Source organism: Procambarus clarkii, chromosome 49, assembly GCF_040958095.1.
Source record: "Procambarus clarkii isolate CNS0578487 chromosome 49, FALCON_Pclarkii_2.0, whole genome shotgun sequence".
NCBI classification, from domain to species: domain Eukaryota; kingdom Metazoa; phylum Arthropoda; class Malacostraca; order Decapoda; family Cambaridae; genus Procambarus; species Procambarus clarkii.
In genome coordinates this window covers 7903751-7923111 of record NC_091198.1, presented here as the reverse complement: position 1 = coordinate 7923111, position 19361 = coordinate 7903751, and the positions used below count along the sequence as shown (strand labels likewise).

Here is a 19361-nt window from a genome sequence, read left to right as displayed (position 1 = left end):
AACTTCAAAAGGCATCAGTAAATGATGTGATATATTGAAAGCAGTTCGAGAACACTTCCCTGCTCTTCTCCCCCTTCGTGTTAGCTAGATACATCAAGGACTCCACAATTTTATTTGGGGAAACGAAGTTATTTCTACAGATGGCGTCCAGCAGAGGGGTTCCCATTCCCGCATTTCTCATCTGCATAACTGTCAGGGAGATTCCGAGCGGATTGGCAAGCCAGTCTAACATCTCATTCTTACATAATGGAACTCTGACAGGTACCGAAAATCCCAATCAATCAGTAATGCAATAAGACCCAAGCTACCGGAGGTTATCTTGAGGTTATCTTGAGATGATTTCGGGGCTTTTTAGTGTCCCCGGAAACCTAAGAAAAAACAAAAAACTGTGAGAGCATAGTGCTCAGAGCAGTGTTGGGCTTCAGTGACCAATCTGCAATCTTCGTGATAAAAGAGAATGGTCTGGAAACAATGGCCAAGAAAAAAAGGTGATTTGGATGCCCACGACGCTGTATATCTTTCCACGAGACGAAAGATCTTGCGTAGGTTATTCAATTTCCTGAGGCACGTACTGACTTACGATAGGTAGGAACTATGAGAATATGATATTCTACTAAAGTTACTAGCCATAACAAAATTACTTCTTAAATCGAAAATATAAAAAGCCGAAATCCATATATAAAACGCAATTAAATCACACTAGTAGTAGACATCGTGCAGTTTCGGGAGACTATGGAGTTGCGCTCTGGTTGTCGGTCTGGAGTGGCCTCTCCAGGGCGCAAAGCCTAGGTAGGTCGGTATGGAGAAGCTGTTAACCATGCAGCCAGGTCACCCCTCTCCACGTTGCTAAAAGTGTCCGCACAAATAACACTATAGAACAAAAATAAACAATGTAAAGGATCTAGGAGTAATCATATCGGAAGACCTTTACCTTTAAAGAATACAATAAAGTAGCTGCCACGATTGCAAGAAAAAAATGGCAGGTTGGATAACAAGGACCTTCTAAACAAGGGATGTTATACCAATTATGATACTTTTCAAGACACTAGTGTTCTTTATGTTTGAACAGTGTTGCACACTGACAGCCTCATTCAGAGCCGGAAAAATTGCTGAACTAGAGAGCGTGCAAAGATCCTTTACCGGTAGAATCCACCCTATAATTCATCTAAATTATTGGGACCGATTAAAAGTTCTAAACCGGTATTCTCTAGACAGATACATATTAATCTACACTTGGAAAATATTAGAGGGGATTCGATCCAAATCTGAACACGGAGATTACATAACATAAAACCAGTAGGCGTGGCAGGATGTGCAAAGTAGCCCCAATGAAAAGCAGAGGTGCCATAGGTACGCTGAGTGAGAACTCTATCAACATCAGGGGCCCAAGTCTTTTCAACACTCTCCCGCTACACATATGGGGCATAACTGGCTTCCCTCTCACGGTGTTTAAGAGAGAACTTTACAAACACCTCCAAATAATACCTGATCAACCAAGTTGCGATTCATAGGTCAGGCTGCGAGCAGCCGCGTCCAACAGCCTGGTTATCCAGACGACCAACCAAGAGGTTGGTCTCCATCCGGTCTCCGCCGGGTCGGAGACTGGACCGCGGGGCTGTTGATCCCTGAAACCTCCACAAGATAGCACAGATGGAGGGGGGGGGGGAGGGGATGGTTAGTTTTTGCAATTTTCACCGCCGCAGAATATCAGGTCATCGTGCACAGGCCAAGTTATCTACAGCTCTGACCCTCTGCAGCTCGGGGCTCACATGTGGAGTAAGACGGGTGAATACAAGAGCAATTTTAGCATTTGAAGTCTGTCTCTGATGCAACACAGTGCAAGGTTTCGTGAACCATACCACACCGCACAAACAACGCCGACCGACAGCGGACACTGGTGTGGTAGAACCCTTGACATCTACAACAGCAGAGTGGGGCATAAAGATCCTTACGAAGCAAGCAAGGCACCAAATCAATACATAAATACCGTGGCAAGGTCTGTAAGGAGCATAAAAAGCTCCACCCCAGACACTACTTGTAGCTACCCTCGTTCCATCCAACGTCTTATATAAAGACGAACCACTCGCTGAAAACCCATGTCCAGGTCCCCTCAGACCCTCTTCGATATTGCATGTCTCCACAGTCGGGTGAACATCTTGCAATACTCCACTGTCAACCCGAACATTAAACGGTTGACAGCACTCTCATATTCCTGTGGGGGGAGGGGGGGGGGGACACTCAATAGGCCCACACCACACTGGAAGCAGCAGTCGCCATTGTAACTACTACGACAAGTTTCTCAAAATTAACTACAATGCGCATTTTCCCTCTGGGGGATGCCAGAGGCCTTCAATGCAGCATCTTCCTCTTTAGGGTTCGAGAGGAAAGAATCCCGATTACTCCCCAGCGGATCAAAGATGACCACACAGTCAGCGGTCCCTGTACTCCGCTCAGCAACAACATGGACAAGATCACCACATACCTCATCATTAGAACCAGAACGCCGGTCCGCACCACGTCTGCGGCGAACACCAGGCAGGAATCCATCAAATGCATTCTCCTCGGGTGCAGCGGAACCAGCAACACCATCAACAACAACAAGGGTCACGCCCACAACTGAGGAACGCTCGTCACCTGCCGCAAAATTGCCATTACCTGCAGCCCCTGTAGGAGAGATGGCAACACTGACCGCGGCCCTCAGACTCCGTCACCCTTTCCTCCTCCCCCAGCAAACCATCCGAATTGCCCATTTCTTAGCGATAAACGATGGGTTGTATTGCCCAAATTCGATAAGAAAAAAAGGCAAAGCAAAACAAAAAAACAACCTTCCAGGACGCCCCTCATCCCCCTCCCCCCCTGACCCGTCAAACGACTAGTGACAGGGCGCTAAGGTAAATAAACAGCCAGCTGACAGCCCAACTCGACAGCAAAGTACGTGTCTGGCCTCCAACTTAGCTAGACTAACAGACAGCGATGTTACTCGGCAGTGTTCGGGTGACGGGTCCACATCTTCACAACACTATTATCATCACTGTAATCATCTACACTACACTATTATCATCACTGTAATCATCTACACTACACTATTATCATCACTAATCATCTACACTAATCTACACTACACTATTATCACTGTAATTAACTTCACTTTATCACTATAATCATCTTCACCACACACTATTATCACTGTAATCATCTTCACTTCTCACTAGTATCATTGTTACTAGTATCATTGTAACCATCTACACTACACACTATTATCACTGTAACCATTTACACTACACTATTATCACTGTAGTCATCTACACTACACAGTCTTCACCACTGTAACCATCTTTATTGTAGACGTCCAACCGAAACGAGTTGCAGAAGTATCTTCATGGTGACTGATATCAAAGACTGGTAAGTCATGTAGTGTAACTTACCACCTTTACCCCAATACACTCCCACGCCTCTATAAGTAAGCAGTTAACCCTCAGACGAGCCCCGCCAACCACACCAATACATTAGCTGAAGCAACACCACCAGCCCTAGAAGTGCTGCCAGTTATCAATGAATGATATTGCATTTGATTCACAATGTTTATCTAGTCGGTAACTGACTCCAAATTGCCTGAGACATCCATTGACTTCCAAAAGTTCCTTTCTTGGAAGCATGCCACAAATTACCGGGATCGTTCCTTTGCTCCTAACTCATTCAGTGGCTTTCTTAACGTCTAAATTAATGTCTCGGTATTCTTCATTTCCTCAGTCGCTCATACACATAATGGGTTTCTTGCCATTACCAGCCATAATATCACTCATATTGTAACAATATCGCCAATTCCCGCTCCCGGATATATAAAGTCTTAATTCGTTTTCTCCATCTCTCTGGCACAGGAGGCCCTTCCCATATATATGTGACCTGCGAATCCCGACAAACCCCACAGCTCTTGATACTGGTAATGGCTCAAAAGGGCCACCATTTACTGGCTTTTCATGCCCGTGTCACCTTTAGGGTGGCTTAATCTTCATCAATCAATCAATCACCATTTGATCAAGGAGACATCTCCCGTCACGCAGGGTGCAGTCGCACCTCCACAGATTTCCAGTATCATCTATTGATACTTGTAATGGCTCAAAAGGCCCACCACTTACAAGCTATTCATGCCCGTGCCACCTTTTGGTTGGCTTAATCTTCATCAATCAATCCATTTGGTCCACACGGGAGACATCTCCCGTCACGCAGGGTGCAGTCCCACCTCCACAGATCTCCAGTATCATCTATTGATACCGATAATGGCTCAAAAGGGCCACCACTTACAGGCTATTCATGCCCGTGCCACCTTTTGGGTGGCTTAATCTTCATCAATCAATCACCCGACAAACGAGACGCTTTTACATAATTTCGTGCGCGCCTTTCGTTGCCTTACCTCTCGGGAAACTACAGCCTCTCTACAACACTCTCTCTCCACAGTGGCGCATGCATGCTCTTGAGGCTTCAGGAAGGATGTCGTAGGCATCGTCGACGTCTTCGTAAGTCCATTGTCTTTTGTAACACTTCAAGATGAGGACTTCTGTAGGTTGCTCTCTTCCTTAACTTTCTACTGTGGACAAACGTTGCTTAATTATAGTAAGTTCCATATTAGCGAAAATTCCACATTAGTGTAAGTTCCACATTAACGTAAATTCCACTAATGTCCTGTAAATATCACACAATTCGCCAAGTCTCTCATAACACACTTACGAGTAGCCTCGAGGGCACAATACACAACCATGACACTAGTTAACTACGTCTTGAGAACACTATCAATCTGCGTTGCTTGCAGTAGCAGATAACGTTCTACGGTGAACGGTGCACGTAGCATTATGAGAGCGACAGAGGGCATTGTAACTCCTCACAGTAAACAGGTTGGGTTCCCTGTACCTACCTACCACTCTCCACCTCTCACATGTCCTTCCATTTCCGTGTCCAGTGTTGACCTGTGACACGGAAAATAAATTTGCTGAGTGACTGGAGCCCCCGTGGACACGCCTCCCTCCCTCTCGCCCAAATGACCCTTCTCTCACCCCCACCGTTCCCCTCCCTCTCGTGTACACACGACCACACTGTGCCACACTGTTAATGTACACACTGCCACACCATTATGTATACACGACTACACTGCCACACCATTATGTCACCAATATTTTGTTGTTACAATACAGGAGTGTATAGGAGCATATGTTTTATGTTGTGTGTGGGGGAAATTTTGGACGAGTCTGTGGTTAGTGCATTGCTCGCTTATATTAAAGGTTTGGTATTGCTGTGACTGGTGTCTGTGGTTACTTGTTCAAGGCTGTGACTAGTTTCTGTGGGGTTTTCTTCTTCAAGGCTGTGACTGCTAGTGTCTGTGGTTTCATCTTCAAGGCTGTGACTACTATTGTCTGTGATTTCTTCTTCAAGGCTGTGACTCGAGTCTGTGGTAACCCTCTTCAATACCAGCCAAGAGGTGCCACCATCACAAAGGACTATATTACGTGAAAATGAAATGGAGAAATCAGGAACGTGCCTTAGAAACAACATCTTACATAGACACACCCGGGACAGGGTCAGTCATGAAAATAGTGTAACATGAGATAACTCTCCGTATGGTGCCTGCTAAATGGGTCAAGCTACTCTCTCATGGAATAATAGCAACCTCCTATGCTTATACTTAAGCATATACCTACTCTTCCTCCTAATAACATGGCAAGATAATTTACGCTTTGTAAACCACAAGTAACCAAGAGCAATTTTATTTGGAATTGCCAATATGATTGTAACTTAAGATAAATTAGAAACTGAATTCCCACAACTAATACAAAGGCAACCTAAATTAAACACAAGAATTTCCTAAACTAGGAAACCCATCACAATATATCCATCACACAATTGTGGACAATGAAAGTGAGTCTAGGACGGCGTAAGTTTATTGCAACACTCCCTAATTGTGTTATTTCACAGGGTGGAGGGACGCATGATATCACAAGTGACCATACACACACTGATCACACGCAAGGGCCGCCGCTGGGCGCTCCCAGGGGGCAGCACCCACCGCAGGCCCTCTCACTCAACAAGGACAACGTCACCATTAAAGAGAATATAGAACAAATCTAGTCTACAGTAAAACAAGGGGAGACTGATGTCAGCTTCCTTGTGACAATGTCAGGAGCTGCTGCTGACAGCGTCTCTCAGCTTGCTGGCTAAGGATGTAGGGGTATTTTGAGTCCCATTGCTGCATCTATACAACTAAATATTCAATATATAACATCACATGATTAAACATATACAAGACACTTTACATTAATATACAAATTTACTCATACTCTATAGAAAATCCACTCGAAAACAAAATGCATATATATATATTGCTTTTTTTAGGGAGGGGGGACCGCTACATTCATGTGGGGTGGGCAGTGGGGGGTCCTCTTGAGTACCTGGCCTCTGAACCCCATGTAAGGGAGGGCTAGAGGTACCACAGAGAATTCCTAACACCTTACCATACTCACTAACAACTTAACATGGCTTTATTTAGCTAACCACGAAAGATCTCCAATAGTGTAACAAGCTTTTCTGAACATTTAGTAACCTCGTTGCCGGGATTACATGTGGTACAATATTATTACAAGTTAGCAAGGGGCCTGATAGCGGTAGCAGGCGATGTAAATTAGTGGCAGCCTAACAATAGCCAATGAGCTAGGCACACAAGGCAGGGTTCCTGGTGCTTCCAGTGAGCTGTGACGTGTGGTATAGTGTTCCCCCCTTCCATTCCGGAGAGAGATCTTGTGCTGACTCGCTTTTCTTCGTGGTGCGCTGAAGGAATGGAAGATGAGCAGCGGTCCTGTGACTTAATAATTAGCGTAAGAGTCGTGTAAGAGGGTCGTCTGAAAGACAGTTTCCCTTCGTGAAGTAACAAGCTGACTAGATTGTACTCATCCTTGTAAAATTAGCCTTAAGTCTAAGTTATGTGTTTTTCACCTATGTGCCGTGGCCCCTGGCTTGAGGTCTTTGGTCTCTTTGGGAACTCAGTATGTACTGATATGTATTAGACTAAGACGCCGTTATACAGTAGTAGTAGTAGACATCCTGCAGTCTTGGGAGACTATGGAGTTGCGCTCTGGTTGTCGAGGCTGAAGTGTCCTCTCCAGGGCGCAAAGCCTGGGTAGGTCGATATGGAGGAGAAGCTGTTACCCATGCAGTATATACATTAATACAAATGAAGTATTATTTACAGTCTTCTAATGAGCGAGATTTTGACATTGATGTGTATGATACATATTTTTTCGCAGCATGTTAGGGTAATTTATATAGAGCAACAAAAATCTTAATCTAGGAGACCTGGCGAGCCACCGACATCTTTGGTAATTATGTATGACGATATCAACAGTCTAAGCTTAGAGTCCCTCTCACAAACCACCGTCTTAGGACACGGAATGCTCTAAGACGATGTGCAAAGAGGAATCCCAAATGTTGTCTATTCTAGTGAGATGTATCAGTCGACATGGAGATAGTTTCCATGTGATGACAAAGAGCAGCCGAGGGTAGCCCAGTCTTCTCCGCCCGGAGGTCGCCTTAAAACAGCTTGGGTTAGAAACGACCCCAAGGACGAGCTGAGGGGCGGAGAGAGGGCGTACCCTCGCCTGGCTTCCCCGCACTCCACCTTCAGGTCGCTTGAGGGTCGTCGTTAGGGCTGTCGAGCAAAGGGCGACAAGAAGAAACAAAGTAGAAGAGCAGAGTATAGGAGGACAGTGAAGACAACAAAGTTGGCGGGAATGCAGGGGTTGGCGCCGCCCGCCTGTCGCCGCTGTGGTGGAGGGGCAGCGAGACCCACCCATCCACCCGGGAATCAGGAGAGGCAGCAGTCTCCAGTAGGGTAGTTCGTGTGAACCAGGTGGGTGAACCTGTCACAGTACGGTCGCGGGGGTATGGCGGGGGCGTGACCTGTTTGACCCCGTCATACTCCCGCCCGCCCACCACCCTTCATCAGCTGGGTCACGGCGGCTTGTTAAGCCAGTCGCGTCTCCAGTTTGAATATCACACTTGGGTCAGTCGTGCTGCGGGCGTGTGAAGACGTAGACGCTTGTGGCTCAAGACGTTCGAGCGGTCGCAGCAGCGGGAACAGAGCCGCGGGTGGACGGGGCGGGCACGGGGGCCGCGTCCCTCCGCTTGGGGCCCGGGGCAGCGATGGCGGCCTCCAGCAGACGACGGTAACGCTCCAGCAGCTCGGGCAAGTCGGTGCTGATGGCAGCGTCAATCTTGGTGAGAGGACATCCACGGAAGAACGAGCAAGTCTCCTTCAGAGTTTGGAAGTCGAATAGGTTGTGAACCCTAGCGAGGAGAGACAGAATAGCCGTTAATAAAATTAATTTTAACTTTCCTTTTATACAATTAAAATTTGACCCAGATTTTGAAAGCATGATCAGATTTCTCACTTAACATTTTATGCACGTTAAATATTTAGAAAATATTTGAGGAGATTGATGGATCCTGTCAACAAAGGCAAAGCTACATGGGTACTCGGCGCTGTTCTGGTGAAAAAGTAGTCCACATCGACACTACACACGACCTTCATTACTGTAAGCCATCTACACTACAAACGGCCTTCACAGCTGGAACTATCTTCATTACAAACAACCTTCATAGATTTAACCCATCTACACTATCTTCATCACTATAACAATCTTCACTATCTAGGCAGATACGCTATCTGCTCTATTAAGAAATGAGGTACATCTGCATTAGTGCAGTTACCCCTAGACTATATGAAGTGGAGTACAGTGTGTCAAAAAAGCTAACTAGGTGATGCTAAGAAATCCCCATCACACAGGATGGTTAGTCATACAGAGGGGAGAATGATATTTTTTTTTATGAGCGACATGAGATAGCACAAAAACTCTACGGCAACCACAACCCGGATTATACTTCAATGTGGGTTAACTGTTGTGTGTGTGGAGTTGTTGGTAAGAATGACAATTAATTTTTGATCGGTAAGAATGTGTTTGATAAGCAGTGATGCAGACTGACAGATAGCTGGTACGCATGGTGTGTCTACTGGTCTCCTGGTGTGGTCAGCAACTGATGGGTCAGGTGTGACGAGCCGCCCTCACGTCTAATCATTGTTCTGGTTCAGTGTCATATAGCATTAATGGCATTTGGAACAAATACAAGATGGCGGGCCCCCCTCGAGGGACCGAAGGCGACCTACCTGAAGAAGTCCCTATAGGTCTCAGGGTCTGGGAGGTCGTAACGGGAGATGTTGGTAAGAAGACCGACTCCCTCGTAGATGTTGTAGGTGTGCGGGTTCTCGACGATGTCCTCAGCCAGCTTGTGCTTGCTGGTGAGGAAGCCCTTGTTCTTGTAGTAGGTGGTGAGGTAGGTGTCTACCATTTGTGCGTGGTTCCTCACTCGCACCTGAAGCAGTCACCCCAAACGCCGCACCATGGAACAAAGCAAACATCACAATTGGAGATTAGCTTAGTCTTTCTTCGTTTTTATTATATATATATATATATATATATATATATATATATATATATATATATATATATATATATATATATATATATATATATATATATATATATATATATGTGTGTGTGTGTGTATGTGTGGTCTGTTTAAATACGTTAACATGTATATTTACTGCGTCAGATGAGAATAAAGAATGCATTGGTGTTTCTAGCGTTCAGAATGACAGAGATGCTTTTCAGATGTTGGTCGATGTTATCTGTGACAAGATTCTTTTTCAACGCAAGAACTCCCGATACAGCTCATTGTTCACATCTGACGGTATGGAGCATGATTCGAACACAACGTCGTTTGACCTCTCACATGTGGTCACGAGACATTACATAGAAGGGGGTCAATATGACTTAATTAACATCAACAGCGTTTGAGCATCGGCTGCTAGTCAGTGTTGGAAGACTGGAGCAGCGTAAAGAGGGCTATAGTGGAGAGTGTTTTCATATTTGAATACAATATTGAAAGAGAGAGACTTCAGTGGTACAAGAGTGTAGTGGTGTAAGAGAGGGAACCTCAGTGGGTGTCGTGCTGTTGAGAATGTGTTCATCAGCGTCAGTGGGTATAGAGAGCGTGGTTCACCACTGTCAGTAAGTGTAGAGTGATTGGTTCACCCGTGTCAGTGGGTGTAGAGCCTGGCTCACCATGGTCAGTGGGTATAGAGACGGGGTTGTACAGTGTCAGTGTGTGTAGTGGTGTAGAGAGACGGGTTTGACCAGTGTCAGTGGGTGTAGTGGTGTAGAGAGACGGGGTTGACAAGTATCAGTGGGTGTAGTGGTGTAGAGAGACGGGGTTGACCAGTGTCAGTGGGTGTAGTGGTGTAGAGAGACGGGGTTGACCAGTGTCAGTGGGTGTAGTGGTGTAGAGAGACGGGGTTGACCAGTGTCAGTGGGTGTAGTGGTGTAGAGAGACGGGGTTGACCAGTGTCAGTGGGTGTAGTGGTGTAGAGAGACGGGGTTGACCAGTGTCAGTGGGTGTAGTGGTGTAGAGAGACGGGGTTGACCAGTGTCAGTGGGTGTAGTGGTGTAGAGAGACGGGGTTGACCAGTGTCAGTGGGTGTAGTGGTGTAGAGAGACGGGGTTGACCAGTGTCAGTGGGTGTAGTGGTGTAGAGAGACGGGGTTGACCAGTGTCAGTGGGTGTAGTGGTGTAGAGAGACGGGGTTGACCAGTGTCAGTGGGTGTAGTGGTGTAGAGAGACGGGGTTGTCCAGTGTCAGTGTGTGTAGTGGTGTAGAGAGACGGGGTTGACCAGTGTCAGTGGGTGTAGTGGTGTAGAGAGACGGGGTTGACCAGTGTCAGTGGGTGTAGTGGTGTAGAGAGACGGGGTTGACCAGTGTCAGTGGGTGTAGTGGTGTAGAGAGACGGGGTTGACCAGTGTCAGTGGGTGTAGTGGTGTAGAGAGACGGGGTTGACCAGTGTCAGTGGGTGTAGTGGGGTTAAAAGAGTGCAACACTAACCGCGTGTCTGCGAGCGATGGCAATACGGTTGTCGACGCGGGAATTGACAGCGAGGGCGATATCGGTGAGTAGCGCCTCCTCCTGCGCCTGGAAGGGGGGGAGGAACAGATTACTCTCCCGGGAAAGGTGATGGATCTCTGGGTCAAGCACACAGGCACTGGCCAGGCAGTCCTTACCTGGAGTACTGGAGTACTGTACATACTGTGCTATAACAATACTACTACTACTATCACTACTACTACCACTACTACTACCACTACCACTACTTCTACTACTTTGGTATGTCAAGAAATATCTTGATATGTATTACCATCGTAAATATGCACAAAGAAATCACATTAACGTGAAGTATGAATGAGCAGATCAGTAGGATCCGTGAAGAGGATTAGAACCTATACTCTGGGTTCAAGCGAACGCTTTAGTCCACTACACCACGACATGGTCAAAAGCATTGCAACCTGGGATTCAACTGAATCCTCTATTGTTCCTGAGGCTCCCACTGAAGCCTCAGGAAATTAAGGTTTCACACATCCAGAGCATAGATTCGAATCCTTTTCACGACTCCTACTGAAGTTCTCATTGTATGCTGTCAGCAGAGCTTATATATCATTAGTGAGACATGATAGCAGGTGAGAGAGGATAGCAAGAGGACCTGGAAGAGTCTGGCTGGAGATGAGGTGCGGTAGGGCCTGGAGGCGAAGGATCCGGCATAGACGGTCGGGGGCGTGGACACCCCCAGGAGGGGACTCAGGTTCCAGAAGAGGCTCCCTTGTACCTTGATCAGCTCCTCGGCCGGCACCTGGTCGGCCTTGTTCAGCAAGATACGTGTCTGAGGAGCAGCGGGTTCGTTTACATGTAACTACTTGCTTGGCATCATACGAAACAACATAGTTTAGGCAGTAATATATATATATATATATATATATATATATATATATATATATATATATATATATATATATATACATATATATATATACATATATATATATATACATATATATATATATACATATATACATATATATATATGTCGTACCTAGTAGCCAGAACTCACTTCTCAGCCTACTATTCAAGGCCCGATTTGCCTAATAAGCCAAGTTTTCCTGAATTAATATATTTACTATAATTTTTTTCTTATGAAATGATAAAGATATCCTTTTCACTATGTATGAGGTCAATTTTTTTTTATTGGAGTTAAAATTAACGTAGATATATGACCGAACCTAACCAACCCTACCTAACCTAACCTAACCTATATATATAGGTAAGGTTAGGTTAGGTAGCCAAAAAAAGCTAGGTTAGGTTAGGTTAGGTTAGGTAGGTTAGGTAGACGAAAAAACATTAATTCATGAAAACTTGTCTTATTAGGCAAATCGGGCCTTGCATAGTAGGCTGAGAAGTGAGTTCTGGCTACTAGGTACGACATATATATATATATATATATATATATATATATATATATATATATATATATATATATATATATATATATATATATATATATGTCGTACCTAGTAGCCAGAACTCACTTCTCAGCCTACTATTCAAGGCCCGATTTGCCTAATAAGCCAAGTTTTCCTGAATTAATATATTTACTATAATTTTTTTCTTATGAAATGATAAAGCTACCCTTTTCACTATGTATGAGGTCAATTTTTTTTATTGGAGTTAAAATTAACGTAGATATATGACCGAACCTAACCAACCCTACCTAACCTAACCTAACCTATATTTATAAGTAAGGTTAGGTTAGGTAGCCAAAAAAAGCTAGGTTAGGTTAGGTAGGTTAGGTAGACGAAAAAACATTAATTCATGAAAACTTGGCTTATTAGGCAAATCGGGCCTTGAATAGTAGGCTGAGAAGTGCGTTCTGGCTATTAGGTACGACATATATATATATATATATATATATATATATATATATATATATATATATATATATATATATATATATATATATATATATATGCAACAATGATCACAAAAACACTGATCCAAGTATGCAGAATAACCACATATGAAAAATAGAAAATGCTTAACGCGTTTTCGGCTAATTCGCCTTCATCAGAGCAAAGTAGAATGAATCAGAGTAGATTCATTCTACTTTGCTCTGATGAAGGCGAATTAGCCGAAAACGCGTTAAGCATTTTCTATTTTTCATATGTGGTTATTCTGCATATATATATATATATATATATATATATATATATATATATATATATATATATATATATATATATGTCGTACCTAATAGCCAGAACGCACTTCTCGGCCTACTATGCATGGCCCGATTTGCTTAATAAGCCAAGTTTTCCTGAATTAATATATTTTCTCTATTTTTTTTCTTATGAAATGATAAAGCTACCCATTTTATTATGTATGAGGTCAATTTTTTTTAATTAAAGTTAAAATTAACGTAGATATATGACCGAACCTAACCAACCCTACCTAACCTAACCTAACCTATCTCTATTGGTTAGGCTAGGTTAGGTAGCCGAAAAAGTTAGGTTAGGTTAGGTTAGGTAGGTTAGGTAGTCGAAAAAACAATAATTCATGAAAACTTGGCTTATTAGGCAAATTGGGCCTTGCATAGTAGGCAGAGAAGTGCGTTCTGGCTACTAGGTACGACATATATATATATATATATATATATATATATATATATATATATATATATATATATATATATATATATATATATATATATATATATATATATATATACAAACGATTGTATGGTCGTGATAATGTTCAATAAAAATTAACGGAAAATTGCAGAATAGTGAAATCTAAACAATTACTAGCTAACCAAGCTCTCTCTCTCTCTCTCTCTCTCTCTCTCTCTCTCTCTCTCTCTCTCTCTCTCTCTCTCTCTCTCTCTCTCTCTCTCTCTCTCTCTCTCTCTCTCTCTCTTTTTGCGCGGCACAAACTATAATTTGTTTTCTTATTCTTATAAGAAACTAGATTTATAACACTGACCTGGGCCTCGCGTCCCTTTAGCTGATCCAAGATGGCCTCCAGCTCGTAGCCAGCATCGAGTTTAGTGTGGTCGAACATGACGAGAATGAGGTCTGCGCGATCGATAAACCACTGAGCCACGTCGTTGAATGGGTACAGTCGTTCCCCTGGGCGTCGCATCTCCAGGATACCTGGGGCCTCCACGAAGGTCACCTGCCGCAAGAGTCCTCCATTGGTTACAAACGTTTCAGAGGCAATTTGGCGCAGGAATACATATGAAGCATATACTCCAGCTGTGGCATTGAAAAACACCGCCTCGAGTGCTACTCGATCATATATATTGTTAAGCTAATATAGTAATAGATTGAGGATTACGTCTTTGATGGTAGTTCAGCTGGGTATATGAGCCATACTCAACATGTAATTACGTTTAGAACGGAAGGTGAGCTGGGTACATGGACCGTCGTCAACAAGTGGACATGCGGCGAGTGGCTGGGCCGGGATGGAGAGGGAGTCAGTGGAGAGCAGACAGAGCGCGCATGCCTAACAGGCTACTGGAGAAGCCTGCCAATTCACCTTCCTCAGCAACCAATTAGGCATGCGTGCCCCGAAGTCCTCTGGGAAGAGTCCTTAGGGTGAACACTTGTGTTAATGGATATCTTCTTAGATTACGTTAATCCTTGAGAGAAAAGGTTAAGGTTACTGGGATTCCCGTGAGACTCTTGGTGTTATGGAGGTCCTTTGGTAAGATAACCTGGTACGGTATTAGTGCTGAGCCAGGTTTATGTTCATCTTTAGGCTTGGTAACCAACCAGTGTTCAGCTGCCTCAAACACCTAAATAAGTCCTGTATATGCAAATCGCTAAGTTCCCTTGCGCGTGTTATTCAAAAGTAATTCCTAAGTAATTCTGGAATCATAATTCCACATTATAAAGTACTAGAATTTATATCCAAAATATCTTGCAAGACAGGCGATGAAGGATGGCTGCTTCCTGCCTGCGAATAATCACCTAATTTATAAGCTGCATTTTATTGTATAACAGATGTTAAGAAAACTACATTGAGAGCGAGAGGCGTTGTTGAGCTGCTCTGTGTGTGGAGGGAAAGTGACAGTTTCTGAAACAGTCCCACCGCTGGCAACTAGGTCCCACCAGGCCTCTGAAACAGTCCCACCGCTGGCAACTAGGTCCCACCAGGCCTCTGAAACAGTCCCACCGCTGGCAACTAGGTCCCACCAGGCCTCTGAAACAGTCCCACCGCCGGCAACTAGGTCCCACCAGGCCTCTGAAACAGTCCCACCGCTGGCCACAAGGTCCCACCAGGCCTCTGAAACAGTCCCACCGCCGGCAACTAGGTCCCACCAGGCCTCTGAAACAGTCCCACCGCCGGTAACTAGGTCCCACCAGGCCTCTGAAATAGTCCCACAGCTGGCAACTAGGTCCCACCAGGTCTCTGAAACAGTCCCACCGCAGGCCACAAGGTCCCACCAGGTCTCTGAAACAATCCCACCGCAGGCCACAAGGTCCCACCAGGCCTCTGAAATAGTCCCACAGCTGGCAACTAGGTCCCATCAGGTCTCTGAAACAGTCCCACCGCAGGCCACAAGGTCCCACCAGGCCTCTGAAATAGTCCCACAGCTGGCAACTAGGTCCCACCAGGTCTCTGAAACAGTCCCACCGCAGGCCACAAGGTCCCACCAGGCCTCTGAAATAGTCCCACCGCAGGCAACTAGGTCCCACCAGGTCTCTGAAACAGTCCCACCGCCGGCGACAAGGTCCCACCAGGCCTCTGAAATAGTCCCACCGCAGGCAACTAGGTCCCACCAGGCCTCTGAAACAGTCCCACCGCCGGCGACAAGGTCCCACCAGGCCTCCACGCTGGAGTGGATAACTTGTGCTTCCATCAACACTACAGGTCACACCCGAGTACACGTTAAGGGAAGGAAGATTATTTCCACTGTATAATTCAGCATGCCAGAGTAGACTTGCGTGGTTGGTTGTGTGTTCCACAAGGTGGCTTGGGGAGTTTTATTATTATTTTTCTACCACAGACATGGCCGAACATGCTTACAATGCTGAACAGCATATATACATTTTCTTCTGTCCTCAATGGACAGGGTTAGAGATCTATTAAACATATAGTTCAGGGATTTATTGAACAATCAACCACAGAAGGTGATTGTAGTGTTTTTAAAATGCTAATCAAACCTACATACATAAATACACAGATTTACGTCTGTCCTCCATAAACAGTTTTCGAATTGTCTTTTTACAGTGTCATTAATTAGCGTTTACAAAGCTTGGGGATGGTAGTGTGTCTTGGGGTGGGCTGTGGACATATCTAGACATTTCAAAAGAACACTTTCTCTTCTAGTTGCCTTTCCTTCCCCTCCCCATACCTGGAATGAACTGTGCCAATACAAACGCCGGTATTCGTCTTCACATAATCACATAAGTCCAACAACTGAAACAACCGCTGGACTTTTGCCTCAGCTCTAATGTATTCGTAAATTAAGGACATCATGCACAGCCTACCTCATGCGAATTGGTTGATAAATGATTTTTTATTTTACTTGTGCACAATACGTATGGATGTTTATGTAAATCTTTCTTGGTCGCTTAGAGAAATTAAATATATATATATATATATATATATATATATATATATATATATATATATATATATATATATATAATATAGTTCACAGTGGGATTAATGAGCGTCCTACCTTCTTCAGTAGAGGGCTGTTGAAAGCTTTGCCATGAAGCTGATCTATGAAGTTCTGTCCGAACTTCTGAAGTGAGGTGAAAGACCAGTGAGCGCTGAGGTCGGTGCCGTCCAGCTCGGTGTCCTGTTCCCCGAACTGCACCACACGGAACACGCCGTGGCTGGGCGGCGTCCCTGAAACACATACACACACACCTGTTGGCCTCCTCGACTCTCCTTACTTCTCCTTTGTCGCTAATTCCCCCCCAGCTCTCCCTCCTGTTCTCTCTCTCGTCTTGCCCCTCCACATCACTGGGGCTTCCCCAACACCAGTGAGGCTTCCCCCCCCCCCCACCAATGAGGCTTCCCTCCCACCAATGAGGCTTCCCCCCACACCAATGAGGCTTTCCCCACACCAATGAGGCTTCCCCCACAACAGTGAGGCTTCCCCCCCCCCCACAACCAGTAAGCCTCACCCACACCAACAAGCTTCCTCACACTTGCAGGTCGTGAAACCATTACATTCAACAACAACTAAAGTGATAGCTGTGAGAGCTTGCAGCACCCACCTGTCTTCAGCGCCCGCTTCGTGTACTCGACGCCCAAGAGGTAGTTGATGAAGGAGGACTTGCCGGTGGAGTAAGGCCCCACCAGCAGGATGAGCGGCGTGCCGAAGAGCTCGGCGTCGGATACGTGTCGGTTGGAGATGTCCTTGTACTTGTAGAGCACCTCCAGGGGCTTGATGGTGCTCTCGTAAATTTTCTTGAGTTCCTTGAGTGTGGCGTCAGCGATGGGGTCAGTGCGGGCGGCGGCGTCTTGCGAGGACTCGTCCAGGCCCAAGATGGCTTCCAGACGGTCTCTGGAGCGGAAGGCCGTAGGAACCACCACTATCTGTCGACACACACAGCGTCTTGTCATATGAACAGCACCTGAACTTTCTAGACGAGATGAAATGTTTTTCATTTTGTCATTTCGACAAAACTTTTAGGCTTGGCGCGGATATGACAAATTATATTGTAAAGTTTATTGAGCGTCAGCCGATATATGTATGGATTGGGGTGTTGTGTCACGCATCACTGTGTTATATGCTAAATCGTTAGACGTGAATGTGATTTTGTTGCTGTAGGTTTGGAATGTTTTTGGTTGGGTTGTGTTGCTTTAATTTGGCATGTTTAATACGAGAGTGTCTCTGTGGTGGGATTGTTCATTACTCTTAGGTACTAGTGTTTAGATTGTTACAGTGTTTCATTACCCTTGGGCACTAGTGCTAATTTGTTAGTGTTTCATTACCCTTAGGCACTAGTGGGTAACAGCTTCTCCCCCGAATCAACCTACCCTGGCTTTGCGCCCTGGTGAGGCCACTCCAGACCAGGCCGACACCAGAGCGCAACTCCATAGTCTCCTGAGACTGATGGATGCCTACTACTAGGCACTAGTATTTAACCACAGTCAGGCACTACAGCTAACAACATAATTTCACGATGGTGTCCACACAGCAGGTAAAGTGACAGCAAGGAACCCTACAGTCACATTCCCACACTAAACACTTCACCGCCAGATGCTGCTGCCTGCAGAGATCAATTTGTTGTAGATCAATACCTTTAAAGATCGGAACTTTAAAGTAAAATTAATTTAGTATTTTTGTTTTCAACCGTGCCTGCAGGGTCGAGCTGTTAGCTGTTGGACCTTGTCTTACTAACCGTCGGTTATGTAATATATTGACTGCACGCGCGCGTGCGTGTTACACACACACACACACACACACACACACACACACACACACACACACACACACACACACACACACACACACCAAGTGGGGACCTGATAGCTGAGTGGACAGCGCTCTGGACTCGTAATCCAAGGGTCCGGGTTCGATCCCGGTGATGGCAGAAACAAAGTGGGCAGAGTTTCTTTCACCCTGATGCCCTTGTTACCTAGCAGTAAATAGGTACCTGGGAGTTAGACAGCTGGCTGCTTACTGTGTGTGTGGGGGGGGGGGGATAGTAGTAACTGTTGATTGACAGTTAAGAGGTGGGTCGAAAGAGCAGAGCTCAACCCCCGCAAGCACAACTAGGTGAATACAACTAGGTGAATACACACACACACAATGTAGCCCGCATGGACTGTCTAATGCCCAGGTACCTACTGTATCTAGTGCTAGGCTACTGTTGTTGTTTTAGATACAGCTACTGGGAACAACAAGTTGCAAGCAGCACAGGCTATGGCGACCCCGTCGTACTCAACTGGCACAGGGTGGGGGGTGCCAGTGTTAGGCTATTAAGGGAATCAAGCTAAAAAAATCTCTGCCCAATTTTGTTTTGCCTGGGGCGGGAATCGAACCCGGATCCTTAGGACTACGACCCACAAGTGCTATCCACTCGGTTATTTACTGACGCTATTATCAAAACTATTCGTGCATTGCTTTCGAAACTATTCTTGGCCTTGTAAGGCCAAGAACAAAACCTCCTTTTAAAAAACTTTAAAACCTCCTCCTATTCTTCCTCGGTGGTTTCTCCCTCCCCTTCGTCCTCCCGCTCACGTATTTACCAGGTGCTCGTGTCTTACCTGTTCCTCCTCCTCCTCCAGTGCTGGAGCTGCCTGAGGAACTTGCGGTGCCTCGCTCTCTTCCACCAGTACCTGCTGCTCGGCGGCTTCGGGGGCGTCAGCCACCGGTTGGGTACCAGCAGGAGCTGCCGCAGGAGCTGCACCTGCACC

At 45.4% G+C, this 19361-nt stretch overlaps 1 protein-coding gene across 3 annotated transcripts in view; it reads right to left on the bottom strand.

Moving 5' to 3' along the window:
- Nucleotides 1-5914: 5914 nt before the first annotated feature.
- LOC123763287 (titin homolog) overlaps nucleotides 5915-19361 on the bottom strand; it is a 60214-nt gene continuing 46767 nt past the window's right edge. For 2 of the 3 annotated variants that reach the window (XM_045750417.2, XM_045750422.2), the window contains 8 exons: nucleotides 19212-19360; nucleotides 17213-17534; nucleotides 16666-16838; nucleotides 13959-14150; nucleotides 11629-11805; nucleotides 10977-11063; nucleotides 9206-9411; nucleotides 5915-8328 (listed from right to left, as the gene is read on the bottom strand). In XM_045750417.2, coding sequence (XP_045606373.2) covers nucleotides 8088-8328; nucleotides 9206-9411; nucleotides 10977-11063; nucleotides 11629-11805; nucleotides 13959-14150; nucleotides 16666-16838; nucleotides 17213-17534; nucleotides 19212-19360 — 1547 coding nt within the window. In that variant the 3' untranslated portion in view covers nucleotides 5915-8087. The remainder of the gene's footprint in view (nucleotides 8329-9205; nucleotides 9412-10976; nucleotides 11064-11628; nucleotides 11806-13958; nucleotides 14151-16665; nucleotides 16839-17212; nucleotides 17535-19211; nucleotide 19361) is intronic. The other variant, XM_045750418.2, reaches the window with a different exon arrangement.